We start from the raw sequence: 21,732 nt of genomic DNA on the forward strand, positions 1-21,732 counted from the left end.
TAAAAGGTTTACCAATTAAAATTGGTAAACCTTTTAAAATTTGCTAGTTTTGCCACTGTTTAAAACAGATGCACTAGTGTTGCTCTTATTATTATTTTTTTTTTAAATCTGATCACCAGGTCAAAATATTATACTGAATCTCTAAAATTTGCATTTGATAACAGACACTGTTTACATGTTTCAAAATTCCAAAACAAACAAAAGGTGCATTTGTACTCTATGGCTGAAAGCTCTTGATTAAGAGTGTTGTGCAAGACACACATGAATACAACATCCAAACCTTCAGGAAATCTTTTAATAGTAGGAATCTATAAATGACCAGTTTCTTCAAGATTTGGGAGTGGTATCCACTGGAAAAAAATGGTATGCACAAGGCTATTCCAAAGAACAGAGGTGGACGAAATGAAGGAAAGTTGAATTTGATATGTTTGGAGTTCAACCATCTACAGATGCTACTGATACTAATGAATGGCTGGTCTTGTTCTTATATCATAATATCAAAGCAGAGGAATTGTAGTGGCCAGTTCAGTTGACAAATACCTATGAAAGTAGCTTTAAAAAAGGCATAACAGAGACATCATGCCTGAAAATAACAGGAGGGAGACTAAAAACCAAAGGATTGCTATTACGTAGATTGTATCCTTCCATAAACAATCAAGAATTTTTAAAGGGTGAGGGGATGGGTGCAATACTCCAAATGTGAGAATATTCTATGGGCACAGTGAACTGCATAACATTTATGAAGTGTTAGGCGTTAAGTAGGAGGAAAAAGTAATGTTTCCAACAAAAAGATTTTTGAAGGTGAGGAGGTTATGAATGAAATATGTTTGTGCCAGTGTATGCTATATGTGAAAGTCAGCTGAAGATGAATAAACTGATCTTGACTGGAAATTGAAGCATTTTGAAAAGTAAGGAGGAATGAACCAGATGTGATGAAGAGGTTATGAATTTTAATTAACACTGAAATTCACCAGACTATCTTCATGACATTAATTATAGAAGATGTTGAAGCCTAAATCATTTGGATACTGTCACCAGCACATGGTGAGAGTATATACAGAACCCTGGGGAAGTCTGGCAATGACAAAGAAATTTGATGAAAGAAAACCTGCACCATGATACACAATGAACAACCATAGAGGAAACTGGCAATCAAATTACGAAGGGCAGGAACAAGAACATAAAATGGCAGTTTGGTGAGAAGACTTCAACAGCAGACACCATCAAATGCCTTGGAAATATGAAAGAATGATAAGTTTCTCAAAATATTTTCATGACCTGTGACCAATGGGAGCTTTCAATTTCCAAGCAGAGAGCAAACTAGTGCATATGGCAGGTACTCACAGAGGAGTGGAGATGCTGTGGCAAGGTAATATTATTTTTTAAAAAATCATTAAATTTGAATAAAAACTTACATTAAGAAAAAACGATTTGATTTATACATCACGCACATCTCTTCCTAGATGTTTTAAAAATGCTCAATTTCAATTTTTTCAATTATTGTCTTCAATCTTTACTAGGCAACAGATGATGCATGCCACGAGACTCTACATTCCTATTAGCATGAATTCATCTATTTCCATCATAAGTTTTTCAGCATTCGAAGAACTCTGTAGTCATATATTTTTATGCACTTTTTATAAACCAGAAGAAGCCACCAGTCAGATGTGAATGAAACTAGTTGATATAAATTTTTAAATTTGCAGCAAATAATAAAAATCCTTTGTCATCCTCATTCCATTTATACATTAGTTCAATCATTCATCTGATGGGCAAATGTAATGTAAATTTGGAAGAGGCAGACGATGTTTTACAATCTAACAATTTTAAGTTGACCTAGTATTCTCGGTTTAAAAAATATATTCATTCACAAAACATCTCCAACTCTGTTTACCATTGTCGTCATCATCATCATCATCATCAAATTCCTGCCATGTATCCTCAAGGGGTGTACAGGATATGATAGTACTACATGAAAAATTTACATCATTACTAACTTCCTATCTACAATTTTCCTCCAAATCAGTTTGTTACTTGTCAAGACTCCAACATTACCAGATCTTATATTTCTATTGTCTAAGGCACTTTGTACCGTATCAATCCACCTATATCTTTGTCTTCCTCTGTTCACGCCTCTAATCTTTCTCAGGACTCTCATATCTGCGGTCTCTAGTCTTTGGTCAAGTGTTTTACTTCTGACCCAGTTCTCAGATACATAAGTTCAAACTGGTTTGAACACTGTCTTGTATACAGCTAATTTAGTGTTCCGACTAATTTCTCGCTTATTCCATATGAATTTATTCAATTGATTTCCTACCATACCAGCTTTGTTGATTCTGTTGTCTATTTCCATATTTAATTTACCATCTTCACTAAAAATCGTGCCTAAGTAGCTGAAATATTTTACTTGTTCCACAGGTTCTCCATTTCACAACACAGTTGACATTTTCAATGATTCTGCCTATTTTCATTGTCTTTGTGTTTTTATTGCTGACCTTCATACCATATCTATTACAACAGTTATTCAATTTAGTCAGAGAATCTTGCAGACTTGTAGCAGATTTATTTAGAAGTATAAATAAAGAAGGATAAGTCAAGAAGGATAAAATAAAGGTTAGTTTTAAAGAAATATAAATAAATAAAGAAGTAGAAGCTAAATGTGAGAAGTACAGAGGTATTTTCCTACTGAGTGTTCTGTAAGAGTTATGCAAGTATACTTGAAAAGAGGCTAAGAAACATTGTAGATGAGAAACTGGGAGAATAACAAGCTGGATTCAGGCCAAATAGAGATTGTCAAAATCAGATTTTCACTTTATGACAAGGATCTGTACTTAAGTTTTACAGGTCTAGAAAAGGCATACAACAATGTGCACAGGGAAAAAATTTTCAAAACACTACAGTTTATATGGAGTAAATGGAATGTTATACAGGGCAATACATAGTCTATATTTAAATTGTAAGTCAGCAGTTAGTGAAGGGAATGCAAAAAGGTTTGATGCAAAATCAGGTATAAGACAAGGATACACATTATGAAAGAAAGTGGCATTAAACCTGACAACAGAATTGAAGATACCAAACTTAGTTCTTTGCTTTATGCAGATGATGTTGTACTTCTAAAGACATCCAGTACAAATCCCCAGGATTCTCTAACTAAAAGTTATTATTTGGTCCTTTTCATAAAGATTGAAACATACTATTTGATTTTTAAGACCATGGATTTAATAAAACATTTATACATATTCATCTACTAGTTTCGCTAGCTGTAACTGTCTAGCTTTGTCAAGATGAGAAAGATTATGCTGGTATTAAATGCAAAAAAAACAAGAACACGTAGTAACGGTTTTAAACCATTACAACATGCTCTTAAAACATCTTTACATGCTCTCAAAAACAAGAGCATATAGTAATGGTTTTAAACTGTTACTACATGCTCTTAAAACATCTTTACATGCTCTCAAAAACAAGAGCATGTAGTAACGGTTTTAAACCGTTACTACATTCTCTTGTTTATTGCATTTAATACCACCATAACCTTTCTCGTCTTGACAAAGCTAAACAGTTACAGCTAGCGAAACTAGTAGATGATTATGTATAAATGTTTTATTAAATCCATGGTCTTAAAAATCAAACAGTATGTTTCAATTCTCTAACTAAATTGAATAATAGCTATAACAAATTTGGTGCGAAAATCAGCAATAAAAAAAAAAAAAAAAACTATGAAAAGAGGCAGGGACACAGAAAACTTCAGCTGCATTTTGAATGGAAAGCCTACAGAACAAGTAAACATTTCAGCTAATTAGTCATAGTTTTCAGTGAATATGGCAAGTTAAATCTGGTAATAGACAACAGGATAAGCAAAGCTAGTATGGTGGAGAGCTAGCTGAATACATGTATATGAAATAAGAGAGAAATTAGCCAAAATACCAAACTAGTAGTATACAAGACAATGATCAAACCAGTTTTAAGGTATGAATCTGAGCATTGAGTTAGAAATTAAGTATTTGATCAAAGATTAGAAAGCACAGATATGAGAGTTCTTAGAAAAAATAGGAGTCTGAACAGATTTCATCACAGGGAGAATCATATAAAATAAGACATTTGGAAGGACCTTGGCATTGTTTGTATTCAAGAATGTGTGAGCAGGGCTATTATCAGGTTGCATGGTCACTAAAACAGAACTGGAGAGGAAAGGTTAGCAAAACAGGTGTCTGATGCCAAAAGGGTAGGAAAAAGACCCAGAGGAAGACCAACATATAAGTGAAATTGATTTAGTCAGAAGTGCCTTGGAAGAACGAAATGTTAGTTTTGACAATATTGGAGTGCTAAAAAGTAATAGAGTAATTTGTAAAAAAATTGTTAACAGGAGATTATTAATAATGAAATTTAATCATGGAGTGCTGTCGTAGTAACGTGAACACCCATCAATTTTCTGATATATATCCTGAAGGGTATATATATCAGGAAATTGATGATGAATCTCCATGGTGTGCAGCATGCACTCTGGGTAAATGCCTCAAGAGCAAGCATCTAAAGTGCATTTGAAGAAAGAGATGGGGGAGGGCTACAAAAAAGGTCCACAGTGTTGAAAGAATGATGAATATTATCTGGCATTCTGATTGGCAGGTTAACATTCAGGGGTGCTTAAGGGTCAAAGCTATATAACTGAGAGGAAACCTCTACATACCCTTTAAAGGAATGTGGAGAACCGATCAGGGCTTCTGACCTAATGTCCAATCCTTACCTTCTCGTGGTTCACCCTGTTAGGTATCTACATGGATACTGAAAGAACAAGGATGGGCTGGCAATTTGGGATTTAGCTGACCAAATTGTATTCTTATTGCCTAAAACCAAAATATCAAATGATGGTACAACATGACAGAATTTCGTGCCAGCTAGGGCGTCGCCCAGTTAAACAAGGCCCCTGTTGTTTTTCCAAGGGAACCAGGGCAAACAGCAAAAACTCAGCTACTGGAAAAAAATCCGAAAACCCACCCCAACTAAATATCACCAGAGTTCAAGATCGGTACTATCAACATAAGAAGCCTGAATGGCAAAGAAATGGAGGGAGCTGTTTAAATAATTGGATAAGTACCAGATCGACATAATAAGAGATCAGGGCTTCTGACCTAATGTCCAATCCTTACCTTCTCGTGGTTCACCCTGTTAGGTATCTACATGGATACTGAAAGAACAAGGATGGGCTGGCAATTTGGGATTTAGCTGACCAAATTGTATTCTTATTGCCTAAAACCAAAATATCAAATGATGGTACAACATGACAGAATTTCGTGCCAGCTAGGGCGTCGCCCAGTTAAACAAGGCCCCTGTTGTTTTTCCAAGGGAACCAGGGCAAACAGCAAAAACTCAGCTACTGGAAAAAAATCCGAAAACCCACCCCAACTAAATATCACCAGAGTTCAAGATCGGTACTATCAACATAAGAAGCCTGAATGGCAAAGAAATGGAGGGAGCTGTTTAAATAATTGGATAAGTACCAGATCGACATAATAAGAGATGACTGAAACAAAAAAGGCAAAAACTGGTGAGATACAAAATGCATATTCAGGCAATAACAATCAAGGAAAAGAAGGAGTAAGCATAGTATTCAACACTGAATACAAAGCTAATCTTCTAGAATGGCAGGCAGTCTCAAGTAGTGTGATGTGGGCAAATATGAGAATGGGAAACTGAACAACGAGAATTATTTGTGCATATGGTCCCACAGAAGATAGAAATGGAGGAATTTTTTGAGACTTTAGAGAAAGCAAGTGACACAATGAAAAGGGAAAAGTTGGTCTTTGTTGGGAATCTAAATAGCAGAGTAGGAAACGATTGTCACATACAAAAATATTTTGGGAAATTTTGTAGAAAAGAGCAAAGCTAATAATAATGGCAAATACCTGTTGGATTTCTGCTCAGGACATGGACTGGTTATTACTAACACAATGTTCCAACATAAAAATGTGCACAAATTCACATGGAGAGAAGAGGCAAGGAATATGTTATAGTGATGTTATCCCCCTGGTGCAGGACACCAGAGTGTACAGAGGATATGAAATTGGAAGTGATCACCATTTAGTCTTGAGCAGGATAAAATTGAATTTCATATTGAAAAGAATAACATGGAAGAAAGTTTTAAAGCGAATAAAAGATGAGCAGCTCTCAGATGTGAACTGTAGACTAAAATATACAAACATAATTCAAGAAAAAATTAGAGTTTGAGAACAGGAACCAAACCTTGGAGATTCAGTGGCAAGCCTTGAAGAAAACACTAATTGATTCAGCCAGAGAGGCATGTGGCAAGGTTATCTGTAAGGATAGAAAAATCAGATCTCCATGGTGGACACAGGAAGTTAAAGAAGCAATGAAAGAAAAGAAGAAAGCATTTCAAAAGTTCGTGGAAAATAAATCAGCTTGTGCTTTCAGAGGATACAGAGACAAATGTAAGAAAGCTAAACACTCTGTAAAACTAGCTAAACAAGTCATGGGAGGACTTTGGTAAGAACATAGAAAATAAATATCATGAAGGTGGCAAGATATTCTAGAGGCTGTTGAAGCAGCTAAGAAATGGAGGAAAGATTGCTGGAATTAGGATGATAAAAGGAATTAAAGATGATAAAGGTGACATGAAAACAGAAGAAAAAGATATCCTTGAAGCATGGAGTAATTACTTCTAAAAATTGCTAAATGAAACAAGCAGTGATGACATAACAATGGTAAAATACACTGACCTGGCATGCAGTCAGGAATTCATATCCATACTTGAAGTAGAAAAAGCCATCAAAAGCCTGAAATGTGGAAAGGCAGCAGGAGTGGATGATATTTGACTAGAAATGCTCAAGTATGGAGGTATAAAAGTCTTACAGTGGCTGCACTGCATACTTCAGAAGGCCTGGACAGAGGGACGAATTCCTGATGATTAGAGTAGAGCTCTCATAGTACCCATATATAAAAAGGGAAATAAAACTGAATGTGAGAATTACAGAAGTTTCCCTACTGAGTGTTCCTGACAAGATTTATGCCAGTATACTTGAGAAACGGTTGAGAAGAATTGTGGAAGAAAAGCTTGGTGAAGAAGAAGCTGGATTCATGCCAAATAGAGGCTATCAGGATCAGATCTTCACTTTACAACAATTAGTTGAGAAAGCATGGGAATATAACAAAGATCTGTTTTAAGTTTTGTAGATCTGGAAAAGGCATATGACAAGGTGCCAAGAGAGAAGCTATTAAAAAAACTACAGTTATATGGTGTCAATGGGGCATTATATCAAGCAATACTCAGTCTTTATTTGATTTGTAAGTCAGCAGCTAGAATTGAAGAAGTATAGGATGGTGGTTTAATGTTAAATCTGGTGTCAGACAAGGATGTACGTTATCCCCTCTGTTATTCATTATCTATATGGATCACATTATGAAGGAAAGTGGTAATCAACCTGAAATCAAAATTGGAGATGTTAATCTCAGCTTCTTAATTTATACAGATGATGTTATACTTCTAAATAAATATGCTATGAGTCTGCAAGATTCCGTGGCTAAATTGAATAACTGATGTAGTAGATATGGTATGAAGGTCAGCATTAAAAAGACAAAGACAATGAAAATAGGCAAAAACACTGAAAATATCAACTGCATTATGCAGTTGATATTTTTGGACACATGGAGAACTTATATAACAAGTTAAACATTTCATCTACTTAAGCACAATTTTTAGTGAAGATGGTCAGTTAAATATGGAAATAGACAACAGAATCAACAAAGCTGGTATGGTAGGAAATCAACTGAATAAATTTATATGGAATAACAGGGAAATTAGCCAAAACAATAAATTAGCTGTATACAAGACAGTGTTTAAACTAATTTTAACTTATGGATCTGAGAGCTGGGTTAGCTTGACCAAAGACTAATGACCGCAGATATGAGAGTCCTGAGAAAGATTAGGGGCACGAACAGATGGCAACAATGGCAATATCATATTAAAAACGAGGATATTAGGAAAGAACTTGACATTGTCAGCATCAGGGAATGCATTAGCAGAGCTAATCTCAGGTGGTATGGTCACTTAAGCAGAATGGGAGAGGAAAGATTAGCAAAACAAGTGTTCTCTGCCAGGTTGGCAGGAAAACGACCCAGAGGAAGACCAAGATATAGGTGGATTGATACGGTACAAAGTGGATTAGAAGATAGAAATATAAGATTTGAAAATATTGGAGTCTTGACAGGTAGCAAACTGATTTGGAGGAAAATTGTAGATAGGAAGTTAGCAATGATGTAAATTTTTGATGTAGTACTATCATATCGTGTACACCCCTTGAGGGTATATATATATATATCAGGAATTTGATGATGAAATTCAGGTTAGATCAAATGGTTTGGCTTCTCTAGAAAAGGGAAGTCACTTTGTGCTATGAACATTTAAGTCTAGCATATGAAATTAACTTTTATTTAGAAAGCCAAAAAAGGCAGCATGGGTGTCTGAATTAGAACAGCAGTAAAGATAGCAAATGAAAGATATAAAGTGAGGTAGGGAAATCATGAGCTAAAGCAGATTGTATAGCAGAATTTCTGGTTCAGTAATGTTTGCCAAAGGATGTTCGACCATGACAAAAGCATATATTCGGCTCTTCTTACAGAAGGCTTGCATGATATAGTTGGGAGAGGTGAAGTGAATTGTAGTTGGGCTTATGCTATTTGGGATTTGTTTGGAACAGTAGATTAGGTTTTGATGTCTGTAAAGTGGTGGTGTAAATTGCTATTGTTTATAGTGATGCCCAGAAGGTAAATAAAATGGATGTAGAGATGCTGTTTTGTTATTGTATACAATTTTCTTTGATTTTTTTTAATATATCTGTAATCACACTAGCATCTGTCTCCATATCGTTCATGGTTGAGTCAGTACATAAAACAGAGCAGGACGTAGCAGAGGTGATGGAGTTATGTGCACAGGTGTCCTGCTGTAGATGTATACTTGGACTTCCTCCAGGCACAACTTGGCAAAGTAGGTAGTAGCAGGATTATATGACAGCTGATTGGGAAGTTTCCTGACAAGCTACCATTGGGATTAGTGCCATGTACTAACCAGCAATCAGCCTGGTGAAACCACTTTACTGTTGTACCTTAAAGTGGAGAAGATGCTGGCTTCCTAATTTATTACACACTGTGTTACGCACATCCAGCGGGCATTACCTGCACTATGGATGAGAACTGCTAAATTGACTGAGAGCAGCTATATGGCTATTTATTTATTTTACTGGATGTTGCCAAATAAGACAAATAAATAGTCATATAACGTACGACAAGCACAATAGATTACATGCTAATGGTCCTATCAATATGATTATTAATAGGATTATTATTATTCATGGTGTAATAATGCATTAATTATATCTTGTGAAACAAAATTACTCTGCAGTGACAGAGCAATGAGAATGTTGAGGGGAAGATGCATGTGTGATATACACACATGCATCTGAACACGCATCAAAATGGTTTTATCCACTAATTTTGCAGTGGGCTTATACACTTCAGAGAAGTTAGAAATATAAATTCAATATGCAACTAAATGCATAAATAAACTAATGAGTTGGGCACAATCATTTACGAACTACACTGAAAATTTTTAAATTATCAACATTAACATAGTATTATGCTTTTGAATAGCAGTATCAGTTATGTTTAAGGTGAATTAAACATACACACCCACAAAAAAATAATAATAATAACTAAAACTAATAATAATTCTTCTATTTTTATATAAAAAATTAGAAAGGAATAATTAAATGGAATTTCACATGCAAACTAAAAAAAATTAACTTAGTACATACTTTTGTTTTAAATTCATTTATTTTATATTTTTCAGCCACGATGTCACTAAATTCTGAATATACATCTTTCAATATCACAGCTTTCCCCAAATCTTGACCTGTTTTTATATCAACAGCCTGAAAGAGAAATATTTTACATTTTATGTTATAAAATGGTTGTTTTTAGAATATCTCCCCCCACACCCATCAATGACTAATAATTGGGTATTATAATATCTTGTATAGAAAGAAAGAAAGTCAATAACAAATACAAGTAGTTTAATTAACAATTTTTCATAAATGTTTTATGCAATCTGGTAAAATATTAGAATCAATTGCTAAATTATCTGACCGCCAATACTGTACAAACAAAGAGATAGCCCAGACAGGATTAGAAAAGTGGACCCGAGGCTATTGCCAGGCTCGAAGGTCAGCGAGTTACGGGGTTTTCCCACCATGACTCAGCAATTTTACAGGGGGGGGGGGACCTCTGATAAAACACCCGGGGAACTCGATCTGAAGAAGTCCCAAGGTCGTGAAGGTAGAATAAAAAGGAGACAGGTGCTCTGCTCCTGGCTTGTTCGGGTGTCGCTTTAAAGAGGTTAGGTCCAGCCATTCCAAGGATGGGGGAAGGATATCCTGCTAGCAGTATTTCGACTATGATAAGAGATTTTTAATGGCAGCGTCAGCCTATTCAAGAAGTCCCATAGCGAAGTTCTTCAAGCGATATCCGAGAATGCTGTATCATCGCTGCCGTGAAGTAGTGTCTGTTTGCAGTTCTGACGGGAAAGGAGAAGATTATGTTCACGATCTCTAGGATCTTGAATGCTGAACTGGCTTCAAGTAACAGGTTTCAAGTAAGATTGATGTAGAACTGGTATGGATTGTGAACCTTAGAGCAGGGATTGTTGATTATATAGTTGCTAGCATAGCCTAAAGTAGTGAAGTCGGATAACCGTACTTCTAAATTATTGTGAAATAATTGTCCACAGAAGTCTGAGTATTTGTTAATGTTAAATGTTGAAGGAGAGATTGAATGTGAAGCTTAGTTAAGCATAATTCTGTTAATGATTAGAGTTAATTTATTTTGAAGTGAGTGTGAAACTAGCCACATGTCTCAAGTATATGTGAACGTATATATTTACCTTTGTCTTTAAGATGAAGACTAGAAAAGCTGTTTTAATTAATTTGAGAACCAGACACGTGCATTGCATTGTTACTTAGCAGAATTGATAAGAACCGGATAAATTTGATATGTGTGAAATCCTTTTCCTTTTATTTTGTAATTACCATGTATTTTGTAATTACCTTGTAACTACCATGTATGAATAAATTGTTTTGTTTGTTAATAACTTGCCTGATTTCGACTTTCCAATGCACTTCTCATAAAAATATAGAACCTGTGTGCCCTTAAAACTAAAGTTAACCACGACTGAATAATAGTAAGTTTTAAACGTTGCATGATTAAGAACTGAGTTTTAGAGATAATTCCGTGTTCCGCTGAGTATTTCTCTTACATGTATACGAGAGACAAACAATTCCTACGTGCGATCTTTAATGGCACAGTTGTTATACAAATAAATTTTTTAAAGATCAGTGTAAGAGAAAGTCAGCTAGTTAGACAAAGGAATTGGTTCCAGCCAGAGGCAATTCCTGAATTTATACTCCACACACGTGAAAGTAGCATAGTTACAACCTTGAGAGGAGGGGAGTGGAATGAAATTGTATACTAAAGGATCAAAGGTGAAATGGAAGACGTTGAATTTTTTAGAACTATTAGTCCTCAACTTCTCATCCTGCAATTTTCTGGTGAAGAAAATGACGTTTTAGCTTTTTTTAGCTTCGTCGAAGAGCTGAGAAAGGTCAGACTTCCAACTACTTATTTTACTTAGGAGCAAACTGGTTGGAAAGGCCAAAAGCTTCTTGTATTCATCCCCAATACTTAAGGATACTTTGGAATATTCGAAGTTTAAGGAAATCTTGATTTCCCAGTTCTCCAGGGTAAGTAGTCTGTGCCCAAATTTTTGGAAATTGCACAGATGTGCTCAAGAAAAAAAAAGAGAATGTGACAGAATTCTATTGGGTTGGCAAATAAGTTCGTTCAGTTTTTCAGAGTGGAATGAAACTCGTTTTATTTAATATATATACTACATACTAGTCAGTATATATTGACCCTCTTTATCAATGATCTCTTGCCATCTGTTCACCAACTTCATTATGCCACATTCATAAAACTCCTCAGGTTTACTGGCGAAAAACTGAGCCAGGTGTCTTTTGACAGCCTCCTCATTAGCAAAGGTTTTTCCCGTTCAGAGAATTCTGCAAAGATAGGAATAAGTGGTAATCGAAAGGTGTCAGGTCCGGTGAATACAGAGGATGCGGCAAAACATTCCAGCCAAGACGCAACAATTTACTCTGGGTTGTTAATGATGTCGGGTCTGGCGTTGTCGTGGTGAAAGACAACTCCTTTCCGATTTGCCAATTCAGGACATTTTGTGCTAATTGCACAGGCCAGTCGCATTAATTGTGAGCAATAGACAGCTGAATCAATTGTTCTGCCTGACGATAACACCTCGTAGTGGACAATACCTTTATAATCCTAATGCACAGAGAGAATGATCTTCTTTGAGTGCAATCCCGCTTTCGAGGTTGTTTGCGGCGGTTCGCTCTTGTGCCCCCACGATCGTTCACATACCATGTTATCGTACATGATCCATTTTTCATCTCCCGTAATCATCCGCTTCAAAAATGGGTTGTTTTCTTGGTGACATCGCAGTGAATCACAGATGGATATGCGAGCAGTCATATTGCCGTCAGTTAATTCATGCGGCACCTAAACATTGAGTTTTGAAACATGTCCCAGCTTGTGCAAATGGTTTTCAACGCTTGTATGGGATATGTTCAGTACTACAGCAATCTCCTGCATTGTTTGTGATGGATTTTTTCGACGATATCCTTCACAACACTCGAATCAACCTCGTTTGGGTGACCAGCGCACGGCGCATCACTGATGTCGAAATCTCCAGAACAATATTTGGCAAACCACTTTTGGCATACACGTTCTGTTAAGGCACCATCCCCATACACGCTGCATGTTTTTTATGGGCCTCCGCAGCTCGTTTGCTTTTTTGAAATAAAAAAGCAAAATATGCCGGTAATGTAGGTTATTTCCTTCCATTTCTAAAAATATGTTACATGCATGCAACTGAAGTAGGTCGAATGAAAATTCACTGAAAGGTGATGTGAAATGTCTCCTTTCAACTGCACAATAGCGTTGCATGGTAGCGCAACAATAGCGATTTGTGAAGCGGCGTAAACTTGTACTAACGCATAAACCGAACAAACTTATTTGCCAACCCAATACAATAAACTACTGTCAATTGCAAACAGTCTAAGCGTCTCAAAAGAGAATAAACCTCACCTCGACTGGACAGTGTTTCACCAGTTTAGGTTAGGGGTCAAAGAAAAGCTGAAGGAGACTGCATACAAAAAGAAAATAACAAATCTTGAGGAATGTTTCCTTGCTGTGAAGGAGAGAGAAGAGAAACTGGGAGACATTCATCCTACTTCTACTAACAGCCATATTAATGTCATCAAGAAGGCAAATGATTCCTCTTGCGAAAAGTGAAAAAGACTCGAGCACGTGTAAGGGAAAGTCTACTAAGGATCATAATGAAAAAGAGGAAGAACGAGAAAGATCAGTCAAAATTAATCAAATGACTGACAGTAAAATGAACATCCTGAAAGAAGTAGGGCTAACAAACATGGAGGAATTACACACTATGATAAAGCAGGAGGTAGAAAGGCTACAACAGCCTATGATAGACAAACTTGATGCAGTCATGCAACAGTTTGAGGGAATGATAGCAAACACCTCTGGATTAACTCCACCTCAAGCAGAGAAGAATAATGAAGTAAGGAACAGAAGGGAGCCTCCTAAATGTTTTGTTTGCTACAAATATAGGCACCTGGCACGCAACTGTTTCAGAAACAACAGACCCTTCAACGGGAATGTTAGGTATGAGTCGAATCTTGTACTCAAGCCTCATGGTTGTGCAAATAAACCACGGAAGAGAGAGGGCAAGAATCTAAATTATCCGAGGAAGTCGAAAACGATCATTAAAGGGAATCGTCTTGTGACATATTACTAGATACTGGTTCTCAGGCCTCTGTCATAACTGGAGATTATTTTTATGAAATAAAATCCAGTGTATGGAGGGGCATTTCTAAGCTGAGAAACCCAATTAGATTATTTAATTATACCAACAATCATACTAAGTTTAATTATACCAACTTCCTCTGTTTTATTTTCATTATAAGACAAGCAGTATGAGGATTGTTAGCTTAAAGTAAAAATATACTTACCAGAATTTAATTTGTGTGTTTGGCAGGAGTTATTGGTCCTCCCTACGACATCTCGCCCAAGCGTACAGATTATCCTGGGAACTAATTTTCTGGAGAGGTACAAATTCTTGTGCAACTTCTTTCGAAATGAAATGTTCCTAATGGGAAATAGACGGTCAGGAAAGAGGAACTATGGTTTTAGGGATATATTTGACAAACCACATGAAGAAAGAATACCGTGGAATGAAAATAAGGTTGAGCCTACTGAATTGACTGAAAAGGGTACTGAAGAATGTCAACATAACTGTACTAATTCTTCAGTATGTTCAGCATCCAAAAGGAACAGTCACTCAGAGGCCTATCACATATCAAACATCAAACTAGTGAATGACCAAGGTGAAACGGGAGAAAATTTAGGGGAGGATAATCAGAGAACAGTAGAAGTAAACATTATTGAGAGACAAAAAAGATCCAAAAGTTCCACTGACAAATTGAGGTGGAACAGGCACAGAAAACATGAGGTTGACATTCAAACCAGATGTAAGTTTAATTATACCAACTTCCTCTGTTTTCTTTTCATTATAAGACAAGCAGTATGAAGATTGTTAGCTTAAAGTTTAGCTATTGCAACAAAGGCCGCACACTTGAAAAAACATCTGTGCAAGTGAAGTTATGAAGTTTTTTGATTCAAGACTGTGGCAAAATTGAGGTTCAAAGGGAGTGGAAGGAGGGTAAAATTGTTCCAGTGCATAAAGATTTTCTGCAGAAAATTCGCAGGCAAAAGGTTAAAAAAATTTTTTTTTTTTGAGAGAGAGAGACAGCCTATGTAAAATCTTGTATAGAAAGAATTTTGTACATAATTCTTATATACAAAATTCTTGTATATAAGAATTTTGTACATAATTCTTGAGAAAGAAAGTCAATAACAAATACTTGTAGTTTAATTAACAAATTTTCATAAATGTTTTATGCAATCCAGTAAAATATTAGAATGAATAGCTAAATTATTTGACTGCCAATATTGTACAAACAAAGAGATAGCCCAGACATGATTAGAAAAGTGGACCTAAGACTATCACCAGGAGTGAAGGTCAGAGTGTTACGGGGTTTTCCCGCCATGACTCAGCAATTTCTTAGAGGGGGAGGAGCCCCTGGTAGAACACCCGGGGAACTCGATCTGAAGAAGTCACAAGGTCGTGAAGGTAGAATAAAAAGGAGACATGCATTCTGCTCCTGGCTCTCTGTTCCTGACTTGTTCCCGTGTCGCTTCAAAGAGGTTCCTAGGTATACCGGGATATCCTTCCCCCATTCCGAGAATGGGGGAAGGATATCCCGCTAGCAGTATTTCGACTATGATAGGAGATTTTTAATGGTAGTGTCGGCCTATTCAAGAAGTCCCATAGCGAAGTTCTTCAAGCGATATCCAAGAATACTGTATTGTGGCTGCCGTGGAGTAGTGTCTGTTTGCAGTTCTAACAGGAAAGGAGAGGATTATGTTCACGATCTCTAGGATCTTGAATGCTGAACTGGCTTCAAGTAACAGGTTTCAAGTAAGATTAATGTAGAACTGGTATGGATTGTGAACCTTACAGCAGAGATTGTTGATTATATAGTTGCTAGCATAGTCTAAAGTAGTGAAGTCGGATAACCGTACTTCTAAATTATTGTGAAATAATTGTCCACAGAAGTCTGAGTATTTGTTAATGTTAAATGTTGAAGGAGAGATTGAATGTGAAGCTTAGTTAAGCATAATTCTGTTAATGATTAGAGTTAATTTATTTTGAAGTGAGTGTGAAACTAGCCACATGTCTCAAGTATATGTGAACGTATATATTTATCTTTGTCTTTAAGATGAAGACTAGAAAAGCTGTTTTAATTAATTTGAGAACCAGACACGTGCATTGCATTGTTACTTAGCAGAATTGATAAGAACCGGATAAATTTGATATGTGTGAAATCCTTTTCCTTTTATTTTGTAATTACCATGTCTTAGTATGAATAAATTGTTTTGTTTGTTAATAACTTGCCTGATTTCGACTTTCCAATGCACTTCTCATAAAAATATAGAACTTGTGTGTCCTTAAAGCTAAAGTTAACCATGACTGAATAATAGTAAGTTTCAAACGTTGCATGATTTAGAACCGAGTTTTAGAGATAATTCCGTGTTTCGCTGAGCATTTCTCTTACATGTATACGAGAGACAAACAATTCCTATGCACAATCTTTAATGGCGCAGTCGTTATACAAATAAATTGTTTAAAGATCAGTGTAAGAGAAAGTCAGTAGATAGACAAAGGAATTGGTTCCAGCCAGAGGCAATTCCTAAATCTATTCTCCAAACACACACATGAAAGTAGCATAGTTAAGAGCCCTTGAGGGGGAGGGGGGAATGAAATTGTAGACTAAAGGATCAAAGGTGAAAGGGCTAGCTCAAGCAACGATTACAACTCGAAGTATGACTGATAATAAGAGAAACAAAAAAAATAATATTGAGATATAATAAAGGAAGTTCAAAAGATACGAACTTGAAATTAAGATAAAGAATAATTATTATTACAATATTGAGGAGTCACATCTGAGAGTGATGTCCACAGGATTTGTAGAATTAGAAGTAATTTATGTTTATTTACTCAAGCCAAAAGTATTTGAAATAAGGGGAAACAAAATTGTTGCATGGGTTAAATTTATCTGTCCAAAAATTGTTGGTATAAGTGAGACATGGCTAGATTAGGATGACATCCTTACAGGAGTGGAATATGATAGTTTTAGTGAAGGCAGACAGGAAAGAAAGGGAGGAGTACTGTTGATGGGTACATAAGTTATGCCCATTCAAGATGGATTTGCTAGGTGTATATAATGGCAGTGGTTTTGAGGCAGTATGGTGTAAGATAAACGTGAAGAGGATGAAATATTTAGTTGGATGTTTCTATAAACATGGTAATGTGAAGGGTAATGAGAAGGAAATGTATGGTTGACTTTAATTATGGTAATGCACACTATACCTGAAAGAATGCATCTGGAGGCAAAGAGAAGTAATTTCTGGAGTTTTTGAGAGAAAATTACCTTAGATAGCATGTAACACAGGTACACAAAGAACAAGAGTATTGGATTTGATCATCTCATCAGATCATGTTATAAATGGGATGTCAAATCTTCCACCAGTTGGTGAGAGTGACATGAAGTGATCACTTGCAGGGTGGCCAGCCATATGAGAACTTCTGTTAGAAAGGGATATATATATGTGGTATTATAAGGCTGGTAATTATGAAAAGCTCAGGAAACAGCTTAAGCAATAACTTAGAAAGAGGAAATGAATGGAAAGCATATCAATGCTGCTTAGGTCCTGCTCAAGAACTATCTGATGGAGGCAATATCAGAATGTATTCCAATGGTCAAAAGATTAAATAGAGCAAGTGTAAAATGGATGAATCAAAAGGTAAGGTGTCCAATCTGGAAGAAGGTATTATGTAAGAAGCACAAGATGAGTGGTTATAACAACTAGTTGCATGAGGATTGCAAAGAGCAGGTAAAGAAGGTGACTCACTTGATAAGGATTGTAGAAGTACAATATGAGCAGCAATTAGTTAATAAAACTAAAAAAAATCCTATGGATTTTTTTTAATATGCGGTCAGTAGAAGAAAGAATGATTATGGAAGGATGGCATCGATTGGTGAAAATGGGGGAATGATAATTACTGCAGATGATATAGCTGAGATATCTCATGAGCAATTTATAAAGGTATTTCATTCTTATGAATGTGACATCATGCAGAACTTGAATGCAGTGGAGAAAGGGAGGAAGAGGAACTGTTAGTAAATGAGGAATTGAATAAACTTGGTGTAAATAAAGCTGTAGGGCTTGATATTTCACCATGTGTTTTGAGGGGAATGTTCTAGGGAGTTAACAACAGCTTTTACATATCATTTTAACATGTGTCTTGGACTTGGCCAAGTTCCAAAGGAATGAAAAAAGGGCAAAATTGTGCCAGTCTCTATGTCTGGAGTTGTGGTTAAAGTGCTAGACAGGACCAAGATTCAGAAATAGGTTGATAGCAGGAAGATAATACTCTTTGATGGTCAGCATGGTTTGTTAAAGGAATATCGTGTTTTAACAATCTGCTTACTTATTATAAGTGACAAATGCACTGGATATGGGTGATGCACACACAGTGGTATATTTAGATTTTGCAAAGACCTTTGATATTGTCACTAGTGCTCGATTGGAGACTGGCTGTGTGATAGATATCAGTGAGTCGCCTGTGGAGGAGCAATATCCCAGAAGAGGAAAGTTACTAGTGATGTATTCCAAGGGTCAATGTTGGCTCCATTGCTGTCTAATTTGCATGTAAATGATATTGGGAGAGGTCTGAATGGTGATATACAGGTGTTGCAAAGTTGGAGTGCAACATTAAAGTGAAAAGTATAAAGTTTTGAAATTTGGGAAGCAAAGATGGGTTGCAGAGTACACAGTAGGTGGAAATATCTTGGAAGAGGTAGAGATAAGGGATCTGGGAATGATTGCAGAAAGGAACCTAAAATTTTGAGGACATATACTGAAAAGACAGCAAAGTGGATAATGGGACTGATGCACAGGTGAGTGCAGAGACAATGAACGTATCTAAGGTGTGGTATGATAAACTGTGTGTATAATAGTGAGACCTACGCCATCTGATGTGTACACATAGCTATATATTTGAAGTAGATTAAATGACTTAAGATTAAATGCCAAGAGATAAAATAGCAGAGTAGGAAATGATTGTCAGACATACAAAAATATTTTTGGAAAATTTGGCGAAAAGAGCAAAGCTAATAATAATGGCAAATATCTGTTGGATTTCTGCTCAGGACATGGATTGGTTATTACTAACACCATGTTCCAACATAAAAAATATGCACAAATTCACATGGAGAGAAGAAGAGTCAAGGAATAAGAAAAGTCTCATTGACATGTTATTGTTGATAGTGATGTTTTCTCCCTGGTGCAGGACACCAGAGTGTACAGAGGATTTGAAATTGGAAGTGATCACTATTTAGTCTTGAGTAGGATAAAATTGAATTTCATATTGAAAAGAACAACATGTAAGAAAGTTTTAAAGCGAATAAAAGTTGAGCATCTCTCAGATGTGAACTGTAGATTAAAATACACAAAGAGTATTGAAGAAAAAATGAAACAGTTTGAGAACAGGAACCAAACTTCGGAAATTCAGTAGCAAGCCTTGAAGAAAACCCTGATGATTCAGCTAGAGAGGCATGTGGTGAAGTTGTCTGCAAGGATAGAAAAATTAGAACTCCATGGTGGACACAGGAAGTTAAAGAGGCAGTGAAGGAAAAGAAGAAAGCATATCAAAAGTTCCTGGCAAATAAATCAGCTTGTGCTCTTAGAGAATACAGAGACAAATGTAAGAAAGCTAAACACCGTGTAAAACTAGCTAAACAAAAGTCATGGGAGGACTTTGGCAAGAACATAGAAAATAAATATCAAGAAGGTGGCAAAATATTCTGGAGGTTGTTGAAGAAGCTTAGGAAAGAAGGAAAGAGTGCTGTAAAAGGAGTTAAAGATGATAAAGGTGAGATGAAAACTGGAGAAAAACATATCCTTGAAGTATGGAGTAATTACTTTGAAAAACTGCTAAATGAAACAAGCAGTGATGACAGCACAGTGATAAAAAAACACTGACCAGGCATGCAGTCAAGAATACATATCCATACTTGAAGTAGAAAAAGCGATCAAAGGCTTGAAATGTGGAAAGGCAGCAGGAGTAGATGATATTTGACTAGAAATGCTGAAGTAGTATGGTGGTATAAAAGTCTTACACTGGCTGCACTGCATAGTTGTTCAGAATGCCTGGACAGAGGAGCAAAATCCCGATGATTGGAGTAGAGCTCTCATAGTACCCATATATAAAAGGGAAATAAAACTGAATGTGAGAATTACAGAGATATATCCCTACTGAGCGTTCCTATTAAGATATATGCAAGTATACTTAAGAAACGGTTGAGAAGAATTGTGGAAGAAAAGCTTGGTGAAGAACAAGCTGGATTCAGGTTAAATAGAGGCCGTCAGGTTCAGATCTTCACTTTACGGCAAATAGTTGAGAAATCATGGGAATATAACAAAGATCTTTATTTAAGTTTTGTCATGTTATGTAAAGAAAAGCCATTTCATATTGCAAATTTCCTGCATAATCTAGTATAGCAGACAAAACAGAAAATTTTCAAAATATGTTAAGACACTTGTTTTGTGTATATTCCTTCCATATGAATTTATTTGCTTTTTTTTTTTTTTTTGTTAAAACATGTAGTGAGCTGAGCACAAAGCTAAGTATTTGCTATTATTATCATTAGCCCTGCACTATCCTTTGAATTTTCTTTAAAACATTGCTCTATATGTGGGATTTATTTCTTGGTCTGCTATTTAGTTCTCCAACAAGTGTATTTTTTCCTTATTTAATCAAATTCCCTCTCTAATGATTAAAGAATTCCTCTACTTCTTCTATGACAGGACCTTCCATGGGATCCACAGCTGCAAATAAGTATCAAAATACACCATTTCCCATTTTGTCACATTACCCTGCTTGAAAATGGCTACCATTCAAAAAAGGTATCTTCATGTTACGTGTTGAAAAGTGTAACTATGTTGCTCTTTTTTTAAATGGTAATTTATTTCCTTGGATAATATGTAATCATAAAAACAGATCTATAACCTATGAATAAAGTAAGGTATAAATAATTACCGTGACTCTTGGTAGAAGAAAGACCCTTCTTTCAATATTTTTAACAATGACACAACAGCTGACAAAATTCTTCACTTTTTCTATCCAGACTTTTCCAAAGAGATAAATTACACCTAAACATAATAAATCATAGAAATGTTTCTGAATTATATATTCATATAACTTGACATCATAATAATAAAAAATGATAGACTTCATTGTTGTTAATCTTATAAATTTTGCTAATAGGCATTGAATTTCACGTGCATTCCATCCATGAGATGTGAATTAACAATAAATCAGGTTTACAACATTAGTAATGTGGCTGGTCTAAGGGTAAAACAAGCCAGAAACTCTGCAGAAACCACACACAGAACTTTCCTTTTCCTGTCACTCTTTAAACCGTGGTTTAGATAAAATGGAAGCCAACTACTCTTAGATGTTTTAGGACCTGCAGTTGTAGCAGCTTGTGTAATACATTCTGTCACATGATTCACTGCATCACTGACAGGTATAACTGTAGCAGAATCATATTCTGCTAAGGAAGAGAAGGTGAGCTAGTATTACCTTTTCCTCCTTTAAACTGGCTCACCATCTCATGGAAGTGAGAAGGTGAGCCAGTGTGCCTGTTCTGAGGAACAAAAAACCCCAGAGTTCCCAGGGTGAAAAATCCTCTACCTCCGTATAAAACCAGCTAACTCACTTTTAGTCAAAAGAGACTGGATAAAGGTTCCCTATGTCATGGATGGGTATTGAACCCCAGGTCTTTCCGAACAAAGGGCTTTGTCTATACCGACTGAGCTATGGAGACTATAACATATAGATAAGTAAAAAAAATTGTTTATTTTATTTTGTGAATTAATTTTTAATTTTGT

General features: G+C 35.9%; 1 protein-coding gene across 4 annotated transcripts in view; it reads right to left on the minus strand.

Annotated features, from left to right (window-relative positions):
- PolA1 (DNA polymerase alpha catalytic subunit) overlaps nt 1-21,732 on the minus strand; it is a 561,406-nt gene that overhangs the window by 339,535 nt on the left and 200,139 nt on the right. For all 4 annotated transcript variants that reach the window (XM_090402430.1, XM_090402431.1, XM_090402428.1 and 1 more), the window contains exons 10-11: nt 20,879-20,991; nt 9,822-9,938 (exon numbers count right to left, since the gene is read on the minus strand). In XM_090402430.1, coding sequence (XP_090258556.1) covers nt 9,822-9,938; nt 20,879-20,991 — 230 coding nt within the window. The remainder of the gene's footprint in view (nt 1-9,821; nt 9,939-20,878; nt 20,992-21,732) is intronic.

This window comes from Typopeltis vanoorti, chromosome 13, assembly GCF_054136105.1.
Source record: "Typopeltis vanoorti isolate ZY-2024b chromosome 13, IOZ_Tvanoo_1.0, whole genome shotgun sequence".
Lineage (NCBI taxonomy): Eukaryota > Metazoa > Arthropoda > Arachnida > Uropygi > Thelyphonidae > Typopeltis > Typopeltis vanoorti.